An 18,886-nucleotide genomic window follows, 5' to 3' on the forward strand; every position below is an offset into this window, starting at 1 on the left:
TCCCCAGGTGCGGAGGCCGGGCGCCCCGTCCGCGGTGCTCGGTGCTCGGTGCTCCGGGTGCTCGGTGCTCCGTGTTCGGGCCCTGGCGGAAACGGACGAGCCGGGGGCCCGGTGCGGACGCGGAGGAAAAGGACGCACCTGCCCCCCCCCCGGAAGGAGGGGCCGCCGGCGGCGCTTTGATCTTTGCTGAATGAATGAATGAGTGAATGAGTGATCGCGGGCGCGTGGGGAGGGCCCGGCCCCCGGGGGACTCTCCGGCCCGGCCAGCGCCGCCTCTTCAATGACCTGATGTGCTCACGCCTGGGGTTTTGAACTCAGGGCCCAGGCTTGCCTGGCTGGCGCTCTACCCACGGAGCCAAGCCTCCCGCACACGCTGTGTGTGTATATGGGAGTGTGCGCACACGTGTGTGTGGCGCGTGTGCTGCTACCGGGGCTCGAACTCAGGGCCCAGGCACTGTCCCTTGACTCTTTCACGCAAAGCTGGCACTCTACCACTTGAGCCACAGCTCCACTTGGGACTTTTTGCCGGTTCACTGGCTTTTCTGCCCTGGTTTGCTTTGAACTGTGATTCTCAGGTCTCTTGGGTAGCTAGGATTACAGGTGTGAGTTGTCAGCACTGGTTATTTTGGAGATAGAGTCCGTGTGGGCGCTGTCCCTCAGCTCTTCAGCTCAAGGCGAGCGCTCTGCCACTTGAGCCACAGCGCCACTTCCAGTTTTCTGGTGGTTTATTGGAGATAAGAGTCTCACGGTCTCTCCTGCCCTGGCTGGCTTTGAACCGCGATCCTCAGATCTCAGCCTCTGGAGTAGCTAGCTTACAGGCGTGAGCCACCGGCACCAGGCTAAGGGCAGACTTGAGAGGACAGCACTGCAGAGGTATGGTGGAGAGAGCGAGCGAGGTGCCCGCCCCGCCCTTCCCTCCCGAATCACAGAGGGTGGGAGTTGGCAGCGGGGCTGGTGCCCAGATGGTGGAGCGCTTGGGGGCACCGGAGACCAACCTAGTCTTGAACTGGAAACTTCCTGTCACCCACCCCCTGCTCCTCCTAGTGGCCAGAATTGAGATCTTTTTAACAACAGGCACAAGTGTCATCCAGGACTTGGACCAGCTGTTTCCAGAAGCTTCATGAACCTAGTCATGACCTCATCGCGCATGACATTCCCAGCTGAGCAGGTGACACAGCACCCTCAGCCTCTTTTGGCCTTCACCGTGGTGCCAGGAGGCTGGAGGCAGCCGGGAGCGGAGGCTCTGCCGGCGGGGCTCACTCAGAGGTAGGGTGTCATCTGTGCTTAACTGCAGCCAGGCCCTCCTCACTAGGGTGGAGGAAAGCTCACGCTAGCTCCACCTTTCAGGAGCCTTTTCCTCCCCGAAACTGCTCGAGGGCTGGGCAGGGCTCGGCATCGGGGCTGAGTGTGTGGCTCCCGCCCCAAGGTGTGGTGGGGCCCTGAGTCCCACAATCAGCTGTCTGCCTCGTCATCACCCGTGCTGTCACTCAGCCAGGTGGCAAGACAGGTGGGGCTGGAATGAGGGCGGAGTCGCTGAGAGGCGGCCCAAGCCTTGGTTGCTATAGAGATAATCGCTGTAATGACACACTGGATTGCTGTCACACTTTACAGTTTCCTAATAACAGCGCCATTCGTGAGTTGTGAGTGTAGGGCTGGCGCGGGCCACCAGGCAGTGGGGATGGTACCCCACTAGATGAGCTACCCAAGGCCTAGAGACACAAGCCTCTTGTAGAACCTTAGCAGCTAGTAAAAGGCCAAACTGAAATGTGGACCTAGGTGTGACCCCAAGAGGGGAGCCAGGATGGCCAGCATGTGGTCTCTGGGTGTCAAAACCAGTTGCTCAATGCTGTATCCTGTGAAAGGCAGGCTAAGTCAGTACCAGTGGCTCACGCCTGTAATCCAGGCTACTTGGGAATCGGATCGGAATCTGTGGTTTGAAGCCAGCCTAAACAAAAAACGTCTGTGAGATTCAGCTTCCAAAATAATGAGCAAAAAAGCAAAGCTGGAAGTGAGGTGTGACTCAAGTGGTAGAGTGCCAACCAAGCAAAAGTTAGGCTCCTAGTCACTAGGCCATGACAGCCTGCCCTGGCTGGCAGGAAATGTCCTCATTCTCAGACATGGCTGGGCTCTGGACCACAGTTTTGCAGAGGTTTATTTGTGGAGTGTGGAGGCGGCCCTGGGTCACACAGTCTGCCTGGCCAGAGAACTGAATGCTGTTTTTACTGTTGATTTCCGGCCTGTGGGTGACTTAGCCTTCTGGAGGCCCCAAGCTCACAGTTCTTTATGGGTCCTGCCTAGAGTCTATTGTCCTGAGGACCCCAGAAGATCAGAGGCAGCAGCCAAGCCGCATGCATTTCTGCCACGTTGTGCCTTCTTCCAGATGACGGGGGGGGGGGGGGGGGGAGAAGAGGGCGCTCAACAGCATTGGCCAGGCCCAGCCAGGTCACAACCACCTCAGATGATTCATCACTGGACTTTAGCTGCCAGCTGTGGTTCTGGGTGTTAGGTCCAGTGGAACCTGGCTGGATTAACAAGGGAAGGGAAGGAAAAGGACAGAGTGGGGAATGGAGGAAAGGAGCAAAGAAAGAAGAGCTGGATGCTGGTGGCTCCTAGCTACTCAGGAGGCTGAGGTGTGAGGATGGCAGTTCAAGGCCAGCCTGGGCAGGCAAGTCCGTGAGACTATCTCCAGTGAACCACCACAAGAAAAAAAAGCTGGAGGGGAGCTGTGGTTCAAGAGGTGAAGTATCAGCTTTAAGTACATAAGTGGTAGGATGAGGCCCTGAGTTTGAGCTCCAATACTGGCACCAAAAAAATAGGAGGAGAAACAAACTGAAGAAATGAATGAGGGAATAAATGCTTGCCAAAATGAATGCACAGAACACATGGCTTCTTCATGGAGGTCTCAGACAACTGTCCCCCTTCCGGCTGCTCGAAGGACGTAACCCTAGTCTCGGACCCTCTACCCCATTTTTCTGCCAACACTACCCCCTCGTTCCTTGGCTGAGGCTATTTGGCTTTCTGCTGCCCCCGTGTGGTCTCTCTGGTCTCTACCAGGACTTCCTGCTCTGGGGATGATGGATTGGGGCCCTGATTTGTGGGCTGGGGTATGCATGCTAGAATACAGAACCTCAGCTATGTGGTCCTGCACCTTAGGAGCAGGTCCTCCAATCCAGACAGGGCCTTGGATTACAGAACCATCCACACAATCCCAAAAGTCAGAGATGCTCCAACTTTGACTGGTTTACCCTGTCCACCACTCTCATTCTTTACATTGGGGACAGAGGCCCTGGGAAGGGAGGGACTGTGGCACACAGACAGCAAGGAAGCAGCAGACGCAGGTCTAGACAGAAGAGACTCACAGCACAACCACCCGTGTACAGGACCCACAGCACAAGCACCACCTGCCCTGCTTTTCTCACTGTTGGTCTTGCTGGGGGATGGGACAGCCTGGATTGAATGGACAGAGAAGGAACCCAGTGCCTCATAGCTTCACCTCAGTGCTTATGCAGGCTGTGTGTGTGTGTGTGTGTGTGTGTGTGTGTGTGTTGGTCCTGTGTTGAACTTGGCCTGGCCACTGTCCTTGAGCTTTTTTTTTTTTGCTCAAGGCTAGTACTCTACCACTTGAACCCCAGCTCTACCACTTCTGAATTTTTTGGAAGTTCATTAGAGAGAAGCATCTCACAGACTTTTCTGCCCAGGTTGGCTTCAAAATGCAGTCCTCAGATCTCAGCGTCTTGAGAAGCTAGGATTGATTATAGGGTGAGCGGCTAGCACCCACATTCCTGTCTTTTTTTTTTTTTGGTGCAGATACTGGGACTTGAACTCAGAGTCTCATTCTCTCTTGGCTTATTTCACTTAAGGCTGAGACTGTCTCATTTCAGCCACAGTTTTTAGGTGGTTAATTGGAGATAAGTCTAATGAACTTTTCTGCCTAGGCTGGCTTCAAACTGTGATCTTCAGATCTCTGCCTCCTGAGCAACTAAGATTACGGGTGTGAGCACCAGCACCTGGTGCCCTTTCTCTTTCCCTTCCTTCCTTCCTTTCTTTTTTTTTGGGTCCGGTCATGGGGCCTGAACTCTTGGCCTGGGCACTGTCCCTCAGCTCTTTAGCTCAAGGCTAGCGCTCTACCACTTGAGCCACAGCACCACTTCCAGCTTTTATTTTCTTTTTGCTTATGTGGTGCTGAGGAATCGAACCCAGGGCCTCATGCATGCAAGGCAAGCACTCTACCACTGAGCCACCTTCCCAGCCCTTCTTTCTTTCTGTCAGTTGCGGGGCTTGAACTCTGGGCTTGGGCACGGTCCCTGCACTCTTCAGCTCAAGGCGAGCACTCTACTGCGTGAGCCACAGCGCCACTTCTGGTTTTCTAGTGGTTTTTTTTATTGGAGATAAGAGTCTCATGGCCTTTCCTGCCCGGGCTGGCTTTGAACTGTGATCCTCAGATCTCAGCCTCCTGAGTAGCTATGATTACAGGCGTGAGCCACTGGCGCCTGGCTCACCTGGTGCTTTTTCTATTTTATCCACCTGACCTGCTTCTTTTGGTCTTGAAGACAGCTGAGTGTCACTGCCAGGAAGCCTTCCTTGGTTTCCCTGTCACCACCCTCCAGCCAGGCCTGGCCCAGCAGCCCTTCTGTGGAGCTGATGGTACCCTGATGGCATTGGACCTTGTGATGTTACCCCTGGGCCTCAGGGGTACACACGTCCCCCATGAATCCTGGGATCCTAGTTCTTAGAGAAGCAACGAAGGTGACAGGATGGGGCAGGGCTCCCTGGAAGTCCTCTCCCTGCCCCAGCTTTATTTTGGTTCTAGAATCATCCCAGTCAGCATTCTCGGTCCCCACCACAGCCATCCTGGATACACAGCCAACAGTGCATGCACTTAGAATGAGAGGCCGAGGGGCGGAGACGGTGGGAAGGTGGGGCCAGCTCTTGCAAAGCCTCTGGGTAAGGAGTAGGGGGAGGAGGAGGTTTCAAGCTGCAAGGGCTCACCCTGCCATGCATGTGCCCTGGTCGTGCGGACTTCTTGGTGCCGGCCACAGGACAGGCAGCCTGGGGTCAGGACGGGTCCCAGGATGGCCTCCAGTCTCGTGATCCTTCTCTCTGAGTGCCTGTGCTGGCACCTGTCTCTGTGCACTGATGCCCAGTCCTTGGGCCTCCATAGCTCACCAGGGCCAAGGCTGGGAGTCAGCGGAGTTCCCCTCACCCCACCTGTGAGCCAAGGCTCTGCACAGCCCGCCCCCACCAGCCCCTAATCACACAGGCGCGGCGTCCCTGCCCACCTCCAAGGTGAAGGGCAGGGAGCTCTGCTTTTCTGAGATTGTCTTTGTCAGCTGCCGGCCACCCCCTCATCCCGTGGCACCTAGAAAAATCTGACACCCTGACTCCAACTAAACTGGAAGCTAAAGACCAACTCGGGAGGGGAGCATGCAGCCCAGCCCCTTTGGCTCCTAGGCAGGACCCCCTGGGGGCCCCGATTTCCCATTACCCACCCCCCCAAGCTCCTCTCTGGCCATCAGGCTGAAGCCTCATGTCCCTGAGGCCACAGTTTTAGTGATCTTGAAGGAGGACACTGTGTCTTGAGGCCTGTCGATTCCCAGCCAATCCTCACAGAGCTTTGTCCCTTTGGTCCCTTGGCAGGGATTCAATCCTACAATGTGTCTGCCTCTTGGGATTTCTGGCTCTTGTGATGGTTAAGGCCCAGGGAAGGCAAAATTTGAGCTTCCATGGGACCTGAGTCTTCTGTATGGGCCTGGGTCTCTACTGCTCTTCTTCTGCCCAAGGAGAGACTCTGCTCCCTGCTGCTGTGGCCTAAGTACTGGCTTGTTGGAAAGCTTATGTCGCTGCCCTCGCTTGGCTATGCGCTCTGCCAAGGACCCTGAGTTCTCTCACATCCCTCCAAGCGCAACGATTTCCTTGTGCAAGAGTCCTCCCTCCCTCCCTCCCTCCCTCCTCAAGTTCCCACTGTTGGACTGTCACTTAGCCCTGGGGCAGGGGGATCTCAGCTTCTTCTTTTTTTTGGTTGGTCGTGGGGCTTGAACTCTGGGCCTGGGCACTGTCCCTCAGCTGTTCAGCTCAACGCAAGCGCTCTACCACTTGAGCCACAGCGCCACTTCCGGTTTTCTGGCGGTTTATTGGAGATAAGAGTCTCATAGACTTTCCTTGCCCGGGTTGGCTTTGAACCGCAATCCTCAGATCTCAGCCTCCTGAGTAGCTAGGATTCCAGGCACCTGGCTGAGCTCAGCTTCTTCAAGTCTTGCTCACGTTCCCACTGTCAGTGCTTGGCTCTTCAAAAAGTCTTCAGAAACAGTAGGGTGGGAGAGCTGGCCAGTTCTAAGAGTCCAAGTCCTTCTGCAGCCAAAGGACAGAGATCATGAGGACTTCGAGACAGTGGCCCGTGCTCCAGTGTCTGCTGCAGTCCCGGTGTCCTGGCATAGCCACAGCTGGCCCTTAGTGGGAGGAAACCCTGGGTCCCTGCGTGCAGGGCCACACCTGCTCCGGGACTCCAGTCTGGACAGGATTCAAGATGGCGGATGGAGACTCCATGGGGGAGGCCCCCAGCATTCACCGCTCCAGAACGTGGGAGAGAGCTGACTTCGCGCCAGGCCCCAGTGGCTCTGCTGCCCGCCTGGCCTAGTCTGGCTGCTAGTTTCGCCGAACTGGGTGCCACATGGACACGGGCCTGCGTAATGTAGCCAGCATCTGGTTCCAGTGTGTGGTGCCCATGCCGCTGGCCGCTGGCCCGATGATGACATGGCCTACATTGTTCCCACGGCCGTCGCTGCTACTCTCAGCCACCGTCACACGGAGAGACAGCTCCTAGGAAGGAGGTGACATGTGTTGGTGACCAAGAACAGCTGGAGGCTCTCCATGACTCCCAGGCCCGTGGGGTACGAGCCAAGCCCCTGACTCATTCCTCTGATCAGAGAGAGGCAATGTGTCCTTAGCTACTTGGCAAACAAATGGCTCGTGCTGTCAGTACTGGCATTTGAACTCAGGACCTCACCTTCTTGGCTGGCTTTTTTTTTTTTTTTTGCTCAAGGCTGGAGCCACAGCTCCACTTTTGCCTTTTGGCTAGTTCATTGGAGACAAGAGTCTAAGAGACTTGCTTGCCTGGGCTGGCTTTGAACCTTGATCCTTGGCTCTCAGTCCTTGAGTAGTTAAGATTACAGGGGTGAGCCACAGTATCTGGCCAGCCTGTGTCTTTTAGTTTTGAAAGCGGTTCTTGCTAACTTTGGGCAGGCTGGACACACAATTGTGATTCTCTGCCTCTACCTTCTGAGTAGCTAGGGTTTTGGATATGAGCCACCATGCCCAGTTTTTCCTTTCCTTCCTGTGTCATCTTGTTTTGGGTCCTCAACCCCCAAAGGGCTGGCACCCAGTCAGTGGACACTTAGCAATGCCTGTGGCTCATGTCTATAAACACTAGCTACTCAGGAGGCTGAGATCTGAGAGGATCATGGTCTAAAGCCAGTCCATGCAGGAAAGTCTGTGAGACTCTTACCTCCAAGGAACCAGCAAAATCCAGAAGTGGAGCTGTGGCTTATGTGATAGAGTGCTAGTCTTGAGCAGGAAAGCTCAGAGACAGCCCGGTGCCGGTGGCTCACGCCTGTAATCCTAGCTACTCAGGAGGCTGAGATCTGAGGATCATGGTTCAAAGCCAGTCCATGCAGTTAGGTCCATGAAACTCTTATCTCCAGTGAACCACCAGAAAACCGGAAGTGGTGCTGTGGCTCAAGAGGTAGAGTGCTTGCCTTGAGCTGAAGAGCTCAGGGACAGTGCCCAGGCCCAGAGTTCAAGCCCCTCCTCCTCCAACACACACACACACACACACACACACACACACACACACACACTCAGAGACAATACTCAGGCCTGCAGAAGAAAAAAAAATGTGATAGTTTGAGAGAAATCATCACTACCTTTGGAAGTCCTGAGAAACAAAGCTGAGGGATGCAGTGGCCCAGCAGTGCTGGGGTGATGCTTCCCCCTCCCCCCACTTTACCTGGAGTACAATGGCCGGCACGGAGAAGATCATGGCTTCATTGAACACTGGGTTGGGGTCATCCCTTTTTGTGGCTGTCTTCTTTTTGCTCATCTTCCTTCCGTCTTGCAGCAGGTACACCTTGACGAAGGGGTCTGTAGGCAGGTGTGGAGGGGTGAGGACCAGCATGCTGTTCGCTCGGCACAGCCTTCCTCCCTGGCTTTGGCCCATTGCCTCTAGCTCCCAACCCTTTGGTCTGCCATTATCTCTAATAGCCTGCCATTGGGTCTTTCTTCTTTAATTTATTCATCAATTTATTGTGAGATGGGGCCCTGCTATGTTGTCCATGCTTGTCTTATGTGTGTGTGTGTGTGTATGCACACGTGTGCATGTGTGCATGTCTGGCAAAAAAAAAAAAAGTCCAATGGACTTTCCTGCTTAGGCTAGATTCAAACTGCAAACTTCAGATGTCAGCCTCTTGAGTAGCTAGGATTACAAGTATGAGTCACAGCATCTGACTTCAGTTATTATTATTATTATATTATTATTATTATTATTTTGCCAGTCCTAGGGCTTGAACTCAGGGTTTGGACTCTTCCCCTGAGCTTCTTTTGCTCAAGGCTAGTACTCTACCACTTGAGCCACAGCGCCACTTGAGGCCTTTTCTGTGTATATGGTATGTGGTGCTGAGGAATGGAACCCAGGGCTTCATACATGCTAGGCAAGCATTCTACCACTGAGCTACCTTCCTAGCCCTTGTCTTGAATTCTTTTTTTTTTTTTTTTGGGTCTAGTCGTGGGGCCTGAACTCTGGGCCTGGTGGGCTCTGTCCTTCAGCTCTTCAGCTCAAGGCTAGCGCTCTACCACTTGAGCCACAGCGCCACTTCTGGCTTTTTTCTTTTTGCTTATGTGGTGCTGAGGAATCGAACCTAGGGCCTCAGGCATGCAAGGCAAGTGCTCTACCACTGAGCCACCTTCCCAGCCCCTTGTTTTGAATTCTTGAGGCTCAAGGAGTCTTCAGATTTTCCAGAGTAGGTGAAACTACAAGTATGTACCACCATGACCTGCTCTGCATTGTTGAAAGTCTCAATTTACAGATAAGAAAACTGAGGCTCACAAGGCACGAGGCAAGTCAGGAGAGGGCTGGGCTCTGCCTCAGGGCCTGACAACCATTAAGTTCCCCTCACAAGATGCTCCAGGGGGCTGCGATGATCCAGCACTTCCCCTTTACCACGTGGCCTGAGCACAAATGTCAACCCTGAGTCACTCCAAGCCTATGCAGCAGAGCCTGACTAATGAACAGCGTGCGCCTCTAAAATACCATGTCGCCGTCTGGCTGTCCATCAGCTATTTCCTGGGACTTCTTAATGCACCTGCCTGGGCTCTGAGCTGCCCAGGCTGGCCACTCCCAATAGATCAGTCCTTTGGTTTTGGCTATCTATTACAGCTGCTTCCAAGGGGCTCTGAGAGGGGCTGGGGGCTTATGCAAGGCTGAGGCATTAGGCCTGCCTGGTGCTTGTTCAGAGCTGGTGACCTCAACCTGCATTTGAGGTGTGGCATCCTGTTTCTAGGAATGGGGATCTCTCTGTCTCGTCTGTCTGTCTGTCTGTCTGTCTGTCTGTCTCTCTTTGCCAGTCCTGGAGCTTGAATTCAGGGCCTGGGCACTGTCCCTGAGCTGTTATGTTCAAGGCTAGTGTTCTACCACTTGAGCCACAGCTCTATTTCCTGCTTTTTGGTGGTTAATTGGAGATAAAGTCTCATAGACTTCCCGAGCAGGCTGTCTTTGAACCCCCAGGCTTCCCCATGTGTCCCCTGCTGGATTAACCTGCCCATTTTGCCAGACACTGAGCTAAGCTGAAGCTGGGGCACCTCTGCCCCATGTCCTGCCCCTGCAGCCTGCAGCTCCGTGGCTGGGCTGTGGCTTCCCAGGCCACATGAAGGCACCTGTCACCCAAAGCCTTACCCGCTGTGGTTTTGTCATTGGTCCAGATGAGGTTCTTGGCCTTCACCACCACTACCGTGAGGCGCTCAGCCGTGGGCAGGTAGCTGAGGGACAGCAGGATCTCACCCACGGCGTCGGCGGCCTAGGGGACAGGTGTGGCTCATGGGGCTTCTGTCCCAGGACCTGAGGGGCCCAGGGGCCAGTAGAAGTTCCCTTCTCCATTAGGAAGTAGCTGCTCTTGGGGTTCCTTACACCCAGCTTCTAGGCTGGCAGGATTGAGAGAGGGCAGCCCTCCCCCAGCCTCCCTCCCTTCGCCAGGTGCAGGTGCTGCTGCTGCCTTAGAAGTTGGTTCCCAGGTTGCCTGTCAGATCCATTACAGAGGAACCCAAGTAGAATGGAGTTCCAGCACTTGCTTTAACAATATTACTGGGCACTTAAAACTTCTGTGTTCTTTACCTTGTGGTCAGTACTAGGGTCTTCTGCTTGCTAAACAGGCACTCTTACCATCTGAGCCACATCCCCAGCCCTTTTGGCTTTGGCTTGTTTTTGAGGGGGTTTTTGGCATGTGTGTGTGTGTGTGTGTGTGTGTGTGTGTGTGTGTTGGTCCTAGGGCTTGCACTTAGATGTGAGTGTTGTCCCTGAACTTTTCTGCTCAAGGCTAGTGCCTCTTCCACTTGAGGCACAACTCCACTTCCAAATTTTTGGTTATTTATTGGAGATCAGAGTCTCAGGGACTTTCCTGCCTGGGCTGGCTTTGGATCAAGAACCTCAAATCTCAGCCTCCCGAGTAGCTAGGGTTAGAGGCATGAGCCACCAGTGTCTGGTACATGTGTTTTCCTCCGGCGTGGACAAGCTGGCTGGTGAGATGTACCTTGTTCTGGTCCTGTAAGTAGAGCCAGCCACTGAAGGGCTGGAGCGTCAGGTCAAGCACGGACAGCTTCAGGTCCACCACCCCGGTGCTGACATTCCGCTCGTCCTCGTCGATACCAAACACTGAGAACCTCAGGCTCTTCTCCTCCAGGGCCGTGGGGTCCAGAGGGATGGAGAACTTCTCATCGAAGAAGATGGAGTAGGCATTCCGCTGGATCTGCAAGACAGGGAGCCATGCAGGGAGCCCCAAAACTGAGGAAGAGGACTGGAGAGGCTACTACAAGGGAGAGAGCACTGGGGGAGGAGTCCAGAGCCTGGCTCACCTGTCCTCACAATCTCAATGCTGAATGATCGATCCATTGGTAGCTCAGCCTTGAACGTTTAGGAGTGCCCATGCCTTCTAGTGGCATTCCAAGTCTCTCTAATCTGATCCCTGTGCTTATATCCCATGACGCCACTGAACCTCTCAGAGCTCTGGCTGTGCACGTTTCTGTCTCTTTTGCATCTGCTCAACCCAGCCCCAAGGTAACAGTGGAGATAGGCAGCTGTTTGTGGAGTCCCCATTCAAGGATTTCCCCGCCTCCTGAACAGCTGAGTTGAACCCATAGGATGATGGATGCGTGGATGAATAGATAGATGGGTGGACAGACGGATGGATAGAGCGCCTAGGCGAGAACTGGGCAGGCTGTGTTTCCCAGCTCAGTCCTGCCTAATGGGTGCCGTTGGCCTCATCCCAGGAAGCCGTGGGCTGCCCCTGGGGAGGGAGGTGCCCTTCCACGTGGCTCTCCTTTCCGTGGGGGCTGCCTGAGTCACTGCCTGGCGATATTTAGAGAGGAACACTCATTGCTGGCACCTTCTCCGAGGCAGGGGGGGTGTTGCCCAGCCAGGAGGCAGCCACCTGGACAATGGGACTGGCTGATGCTACAATGCCTGCTCTTCCCTCCATCCAGCCATCACTACCTCAGTCTTCCATGGCTGCCTGGCTCTGGGAAAACTCCTCCTAACGCGTCCCCGAGAGCCACACTGGCCACACAATCCCGTATGAGACTCCTCTGGGCCTCCTTGCCACATGGAACAAAACCCCATGGAAGCTCCTGACCTCGACATTCGGGCTCTCCATGCCCATCTCTCCCTCCCCTGGCTAACCTACTCTCTTAGCTGTCTCCTGCCCATGGGGATCCCTCCCCTCCCCAACCCCTGCTATTTTCCTAGCATTGTGCTTCGTGAACACATGGGGAACAGGACAGGAAACCTGAGATCAGGTCCCTGATCTCTTTATCCTTTGGAGTTTCTAAGCAAAGCCAGCCTCAGTTTCCTCATTTGTAAGATGCCCTAAGATACTGTCCTGTTGGCCTGGTCCTGGGGGGGCGGTGTAGATGAGAATCACAGGTTTGTCGGGCTCTGTGAAGCAGCAGGTCGGTCGGCATGTGTCACTGGGATTGCTGCTGCGGCAGCATCCCTCCCTGAAGGCATGCCTTGACTCACCCAGAGTCCTTCAGGAGGCCCCTGGCTCTGGTCAGCACAGATCAGGACTGACAGCAGCTCTTCATGGTCCTAAGAGCCACTACTAAGTACCTCCTAAGGACCGGGCTAAAGTCTTCCCATGTCTTTCCATGTATTCCCAGCTCTTCCTCAATAATTATGACACCCATTGGAGAGAGGGGGAAACTGAGTCACTAAATATTTTAAGTGGTGGACCCAAGGGCACATTGTTAGGATGTGGAAGAACTAGGATTTGAACCCAGGCCCAGTCAGTATCTAGTGGGGGCTCTTAATCACCTGCTAGACTGCCACCCCCTCAGTGCCCTCCATGCAAAAGTCTAGAACTTTCCACTATGATGGGGACAGGATGGGGACGGATGGCAAGGTTTATTGCTGAGGGCTTGCCAGACAATAGGTAATGTGGTAAAGATGAGCAGGCACAGTGGGCCTCGGAGGAGTCTGAAGACGCTCGGCTTCACAGGTCTTTAGACTCCTCCCACTCTGGTGAGTGATCGCTGGGGTGGTCTGGTGTTTCTTGGCAGCTTGGAGTTCCCCCTGGTTTGGTCCTCTCTGTCAAGGCTAAGGCTAAGCCTTGGAGGGTAGTTGTGGCCCCTCTCACCCTGCCCTGTTGGATCTCTCCCTGGTTTTGTTGTGATGCTGTTTTGGTTTTGTTTTCTGATGGCACAAGAGCTTTAACTCAGGGCCTGTGGTGCGGTTCCTTAACTCTTTCCGCTCAAGGCTGGCATTCTACCATTTGAGTGGCAGTTCCACTTGGGGCTTTTGGTGGCTCAATGGAAATAAGAGTCTCTTAGACTTTCCTATGGGGGCTGGCTTCAAGCTGTGATCCTCAGATCTCAGTTTCCTGAGTACGCTCAGGATTACAGGCGGGCTTCCAGGCACCAGGCTGCACCCAGCTTTCCTTTTCTTTGTTCTTGGTCCCAGACTGACCTTCCTAGGCTGGGTCCGCATGCTCCCTTAGTCTTGGCCTCTGCTGGGATCAGTCACTGGGGTCTCCAGAGGGAAATCAGGGTGTCTCTCCCTAAGGGCTTCCTCTGCACTATCCCTGGAGGCTGACCCTATCCCTAAACCAAAGGGCACAGCTCCTATCCAGTCTTCTTTTGGAGCTCAAACCTTCCCCTTTCTTCCTTTCCTCAGACCTGGAGTGGCCTGTCCCTCCTGGGAACCGAGTCATTTCTGAAGCCACCCCTTCCCCAACACACCCCTGTAAACAGTCTTTTCACTAAACCCTCCCAGCTCTGCAGAACGGCCCACTCCCTCCAGCATCCTGCAGAACGGCCCACTCCCTCCAGCATCCTGGGAAGAAATGCCTCCCAGAGCACCCCTCTGGACACCCTAGCCTCACTTACCCGGGAAATGCCCACGATCTGCTCGTCAGGCAGCAGGCTGACTCGCATGAAGCAGGACTCAAAGCTGGCTTCCTCCCGCTCCAGGAGATCCTTGCCCTGAAGCACGGCCACGTGGAGAATGTGGGAGGTGGCGTCATAGTCCATGCTCACCTCCACCTGGCCTAGGGTGAAGTCCTGCCCAAAGGTGTTGCTCACAGACGAGATGGAGTTCAGAGAGTCAGCTGACTGGGACTTACGAAGGGTCCCGTAAGGGGCCAGGTCCAGCTCTCGGCCCATCAGCTCCAGGGGACCCAGCTCGCTGATAGTCTCAAAGGTGTCCTCAATGCTCAGGCTGCCTTTGCGGCTGGGCGGCCCTCGAGTGTTGGTCCGCGGGGCAGTCCATGGTGGTACTCGCTGGAGGTGAGTAAAAGAGTCACAGGGGCATAATTGGGTCTCAGATCTAGTCTCAGGATATGAGAAAGAGATTCCAGGAGATAGAATCCTCCAGAATGTTCTTCAAACTGTGACCTGCAGACCTCAGTCTCCTGAATAGCTGGGATTATAGGCACGGACCACTGGCACCTGGCTCTGTGGATGCCTTTTGTAGTATGTGTTTAAAACACTCTTTTGGAAAAGTTGTCCCAGTTTATACTCTTTCCAATAGAGCATGAGATGGTACCCCTGGGCACCCCAAATAAGAGTGCACTAGAGACTCTAATCTGGAGAGTGATGTTTGAAAAATTCTCTGCCAAGTGTTAAATGATGAAGTATTCAGCAATATAGATTGAGAGCCTTAAAAAATGATCTAGTGATCTAGTATTTCCGCATCTGGGCATCTGTCCAAAGTGCATTATCTCAAACGAAGACCGTTTTACATACAAAACACCCACTGTATTATTTATAATGGCATTTGGTAAATCATGGCTCATGCATAAAAATGAAATCTCATGCAAAATGATGTTATAGGCCAAGTTCCTGTGGCTTATGCCTATAATTCTAGCTACTTAGGAGGCTGAGATCTGAAGATCATGGTTCAAAGCCAACTCAGGCAGAAAAGTCTGAGACTCTTTTTTGTCAGTGGTGGGACTTGAACTCTGGACCTAGGTGCTGTTCCTCAGCTCTTCAGCTCAAGGCTAGTGCTCTACCACTTGAACCACAGTGCCGCTTCTGGTTTTTTGGTCATTTATTGGAGATAAGAGTCTCACAGACTTTCCTGCCAAGGCTGGATTTGAACCATGATCCTCAGATCTCAGCCTCCTGAGTAGCTAGGATTACAGGTGTGAGCCACCAGTTCCAGGCTTCTGAGACTCATATCTAATTAGCCCAAAATGCTCAAGTTGTAGAGTGCCAGCCTTGAACGAAAAGAACTAAGACAATAAGAGGCCCTGAGTTCAAGCCCCAGTCCTGGACATACACAGAGAAAAACAAAAACAAGAAGTAATTCTACTCTTTTCTCACTCTTCCTCCCTCTCTCCCTCCCTCCCTCCCTCCTTCCCTATCTCTCTCTCTCTCTCTCTTTCTTTTTTTCTATTTTTGGTCAGTCCTAGGGCTTGAACTAAGGGCCTAGATGCTATTCCTAAGGTTTTTGCTCAAGGCTAGTGCTCTCCCACTTTGAGTCACAGTACCACTTCAATTTTGGGGTGGTTTACTGGAGATAGTCTCTCAGACTTTCCTGCCCAGGCTGGCTTTGAACTGCGATCCTCAGATCTCAGTCTCCTGAGTGGCTAGGATTACAGGTGTGAGCCACCCAAGCCTGGCTAAGAAGTAATTTTTGAGTCCCTAGCACCATGCTAGGAGTGGATGATTTGCAGGGACCCAAGGGAGGCCTGGTCCCCATACCCAGGGGACATTAACCAGGATGGGGTAAGGAAAGGAGGGAGGGCCTGGGGGTCGGGGTGCAGGGGCACTCTGGTGTGTGCCTGCAGGGACAGAAGTCTCACCTGTGGCCTGGCCTCCGGGTAGGTCTCGCCATACTTCTGCTGAAGGTACCTGTAGTCATAATTGGGGAACGGGGAGGGGCTGGGGAAGCTCCCAGAAGTCCACAGCTTCCACAGACTCACGGCTGCAATTCCCAGCAGCGCCAGGGCCCCGGCCGCGTAGACGCCTACCTCCCAGCCAGGGGGGCTCTTGATGACTGTAAGGGTAATCTTTCATTAGTGGGGTACAGTGGTCCTAGACCTGCACTCAGGAAGCAGGTTGCTCAGCACTGATACTTATTTATGGAACAGATTGTGTGTGTGCACACGTGCATGTGTGTGCACCAATCCTAGGGCTTGGCCTCAGGGCCTGCCCAGGTGGCTTTGAACCAGCAATCCTCAAATCTCAGTGTCTTTAGTTGTTAGGATTGCAGGCATGAGCCTGCCCAGCCAGTTTTTTGTTTGTATTGTTTTTTGTTGGACATGGGGCTTGAACTCTGGGCCTGCACCTTGTCCTTGAGCTCTTCAGCGCAAGGTTAGTGCTCTATCACTTGAGCCACAGTGCCACTTCTGGTTTTCTAGTGGTTAATTGGAGATAAGAATTTCTCTGGCTGGCTTTGAACCTCAATCCTCATATCTCAGCCTCCTGAGTAGCTAGGATTACAGGCATGAGCCACTGGCTGTTTTTTTTTTTTTGACAGAGATCAGTCTTTCCTGCCCAGGCTAGCTTTGAACTGTGATCCTTAGATCTCAGCCACCTGAATAGCTAGGATTACAGTTTGGTGGCAGGGTGGGGGGTGAGGGCGGGCATGGAACCCAGGGCCCCCCACATGCTAGGCCACTGCTCTACCAAAAATAATGTCTCCTCACCGCCCCACCAGCAGCCCTCTGGGCTTCTGTTTCTTCCCCTAGAAAATGGAGGTGACAACAGAAACTTCCATATCTTATGGTCCCATCCTGGTGAATTTTTCTAAGGAGAAAAACTCCCCACCAGTTTTCTATGTCCTGAGTCAGCGAGGCTTATTTATAGCAGCAGAGCTCTGGAAATTGCCCGAAGGTCCCACCAAGGGGCTGGTTCTCTATGCTGTCACAGAAGGAATGTCACTGGCTTTTGAAAATGACAACTGAGGTTATTAGGCTGGCCCGGTGGCAATGTGCAGCATTTCTAGCATTGTTAAGAAGGAAAAACAACAACAACAAAGCTCAACCAGTCCCCAGGATGACATAACTACAGAGTTTTGATGTCAAAACCGCAGAGTGGAGATGAGAGATGGGGCAGACTAAAGCCAATTAGAAAGATGGGTAATGAGGCTCACCGTGACTCAAGCTATCTACTCCTGACTTCTGTGGTCATTCCTGGGCTCAAGAAAACTATGGTTTTCTATGGGCTCAGTCATGGCAAAGTTCTAGAATGTTCTATGAGCACAGGCTGTGATGGGAAAAGGTCTGGCCATTGGAAAATGTGAATTCTGCCTCAGCAGGGCCAAGATAGGATGGACAGCAGCATAGGCCTGGCAAGAGGGTGAGAAGAAAGGCCCTAGGTCTGAGCAGGTGCTGGGCAAAGTAGAGCCAGGCCCCCTGCATGTGAGAAGTGGGATCAGAGGTGCAAACATTTTCTCTGCTAAGGGCCATATGGCTATTTAAATATTTTTGGAGGCACATACAAAATGACCAACACTGGTCCCGGACAGCTGATGGAGCTTTGTGTCTGTCTCATACTGTACCTCAGCTAGCCCAGGTCCTGGGTGCAGAAGAGGAGCAGGTCTGGAGATAGGAAAGGAAAAGCCCCAAGAAGGTGATATGAAACTGGATGCCCGTGGCTCACACCTGTCATCCTAGCTACTCAGGAGGCTGAGATCTGAGGATCATGGTTTGAAGCCAGCTTGGGCAAAGAAGCCTGTGAAACTTATCTCTAATAAGCTACAAAAAATAAAAAAAAGAGCCGGGTGCTGGTGGCTCACGCCTGTAATCCTAGCTACTTAGGAGGCTAAGATCTGAGGATCATAGTTCAAAGCCAGCCTGGGCAAGAAAGTCCGGGAAACTCTTATCTCCAATAAACCACCAGAAAACCGGAAGTGGCGCTATGGCTCAAGTGGTAGAGCGATAGCCTTGAGCTGAAGAGCTGAGGGACAGTGCCCAGGCCCAGAGTTCAAGCCCCACGACCGACCAAAATAAATAAATAAATAATAAAATAAAATTAAAAAAGAAAAGAAAGGAAAGGAAAGAAGATGGAAGGAAGAAAGAAGGAAGGAAGGAAGGAAGGATGAACAAACTTAAGTGGAGCTGTAGCTTAAGTGGCAGAGCACTAGCCTTGAGCAAAAGAATCCCAGGGACAGGGTCCAGGCCTTGAGTTCAAGCCCCAGAACCAGCATCAAAAATGATGCCAGCTTGTTTCCATCCTGGCACTCTCCACCACCTATGGTGTCCGGACTCCGGGCTATCCTTTAATCCTATGCCACATGGAGCCGTGGGTGGAGTGACCTGGGCTGAGTGACCTGCCCTGCACGCTCCATGAGTCTAACCTGGACCTCCACAGGCAGGTGCTGACTCTTCTTAATCACGGCTGGCCCCTCCCACCCCAGCTTGTTGCAGTGGTGCAGGTAATGGCCCTTGGCCCTTGGTGGGTTGGGCCTGGGGGACTCACCGCTCAGATGATATTCTGTCACATCCACAGCCATAATGCCCCCTTCAGTGGCTGGACTAGAAGGAAAATGAGAGACAGCAGTAAGAGTTTAGGGAGCCACCAGCCCTGACCCTAGGTCCTACTTCTTTTTTTTTTTTTTTTTTGTTCAGTTATGGGGCTTGAACTCTGGGCTTGGGTGCTGTCCCTCAGCTCTTCAGCTCAAGGCTAGGGCTCTACCGCTTGAACCATAGCGCCACTTCTGATTTTCTGGGGGTTAATTGGAGATAAGAGTCTCATGGACTTTCACACCTGGGCTGGCTTTGAACCTCGATCCTCAGATCTCAGCCTCCTGAGTAGCTAGGATTACAGGCGTGAGACACCACTAGAGTTTTCACAGTCCGCTGTGAGGGGTGTTTGGCCAAAGATGGGTATTTTTTTTCCAAATTTTTTATTGTGATTAAGTGGTTACATAATTTCCCAAATTTCACAGTATTGTGGGATAGTGATGCTCAGTTAAAGTCACAAACACATTCTAACTTTCCTGGAGCAAATTGTCTATCACGGTCTATAACATTTATGAGTTCTATGAGCTTTGCCATACAGTATTTCTTCCACATTGGGTGGTATGTACATTTCTTTTGTTTTGCATACCATCAGCTGTTCCCTTTTTCCCACTTGTTCCCTCCCTCCCTCCCATCACTGCCATTAAGTTGCTTAGTTCATTTTG

At 53.0% G+C, this 18,886-nt stretch overlaps 2 protein-coding genes across 2 annotated transcripts in view; both read right to left on the reverse strand.

Moving 5' to 3' along the window:
- Positions 1 to 6,543, reverse strand: part of Rhod (ras homolog family member D) — a 17,123-nt gene extending 10,580 nt beyond the window's left edge. Inside the window, exon 1 of the mRNA XM_013020887.1 lies at positions 6,490 to 6,543. Coding sequence (XP_012876341.1) covers positions 6,490 to 6,543 — 54 coding nt within the window. The remainder of the gene's footprint in view (positions 1 to 6,489) is intronic.
- Positions 6,544 to 6,642: 99 nt separating this feature from the next.
- On the reverse strand, positions 6,643 to 18,230 carry Syt12 (synaptotagmin XII). The gene is made up of 7 exons (XM_013021026.1): positions 18,181 to 18,230; positions 15,561 to 15,754; positions 13,642 to 14,034; positions 10,794 to 11,009; positions 9,944 to 10,064; positions 8,003 to 8,136; positions 6,643 to 6,816 (listed from the first exon to the last, which is right to left on the reverse strand). Exons 1-7 carry the CDS (start codon positions 18,212 to 18,214, stop codon positions 6,643 to 6,645), a joined length of 1,266 nt encoding a protein of 421 aa, XP_012876480.1. The 5' UTR covers positions 18,215 to 18,230.
- Positions 18,231 to 18,886: the final 656 nt, after the last annotated feature.

Source organism: Dipodomys ordii, unplaced genomic scaffold (assembly GCF_000151885.1).
Source record: "Dipodomys ordii isolate 6190 unplaced genomic scaffold, Dord_2.0 Scaffold54, whole genome shotgun sequence".
Lineage (NCBI taxonomy): Eukaryota > Metazoa > Chordata > Mammalia > Rodentia > Heteromyidae > Dipodomys > Dipodomys ordii.

Coding starts and splice junctions, on each gene's coding strand:
- Syt12 (XM_013021026.1), bottom strand. CDS start 18,214: ATGGCTGTGGATGTGACAGAATATCATCTGAGCG. Junction 11,010..13,641: donor AGATCGTGGGCATTTCCCGG/GTAAGTGAGGCT, acceptor CCTGTCTTGCAG/ATCCAGCGGAATGCCTACTC. Junction 10,065..10,793: donor ACTTACAGGACCAGAACAAG/GTACATCTCACC, acceptor CCTGTCCCCTAG/GCCGCCGACGCCGTGGGTGA.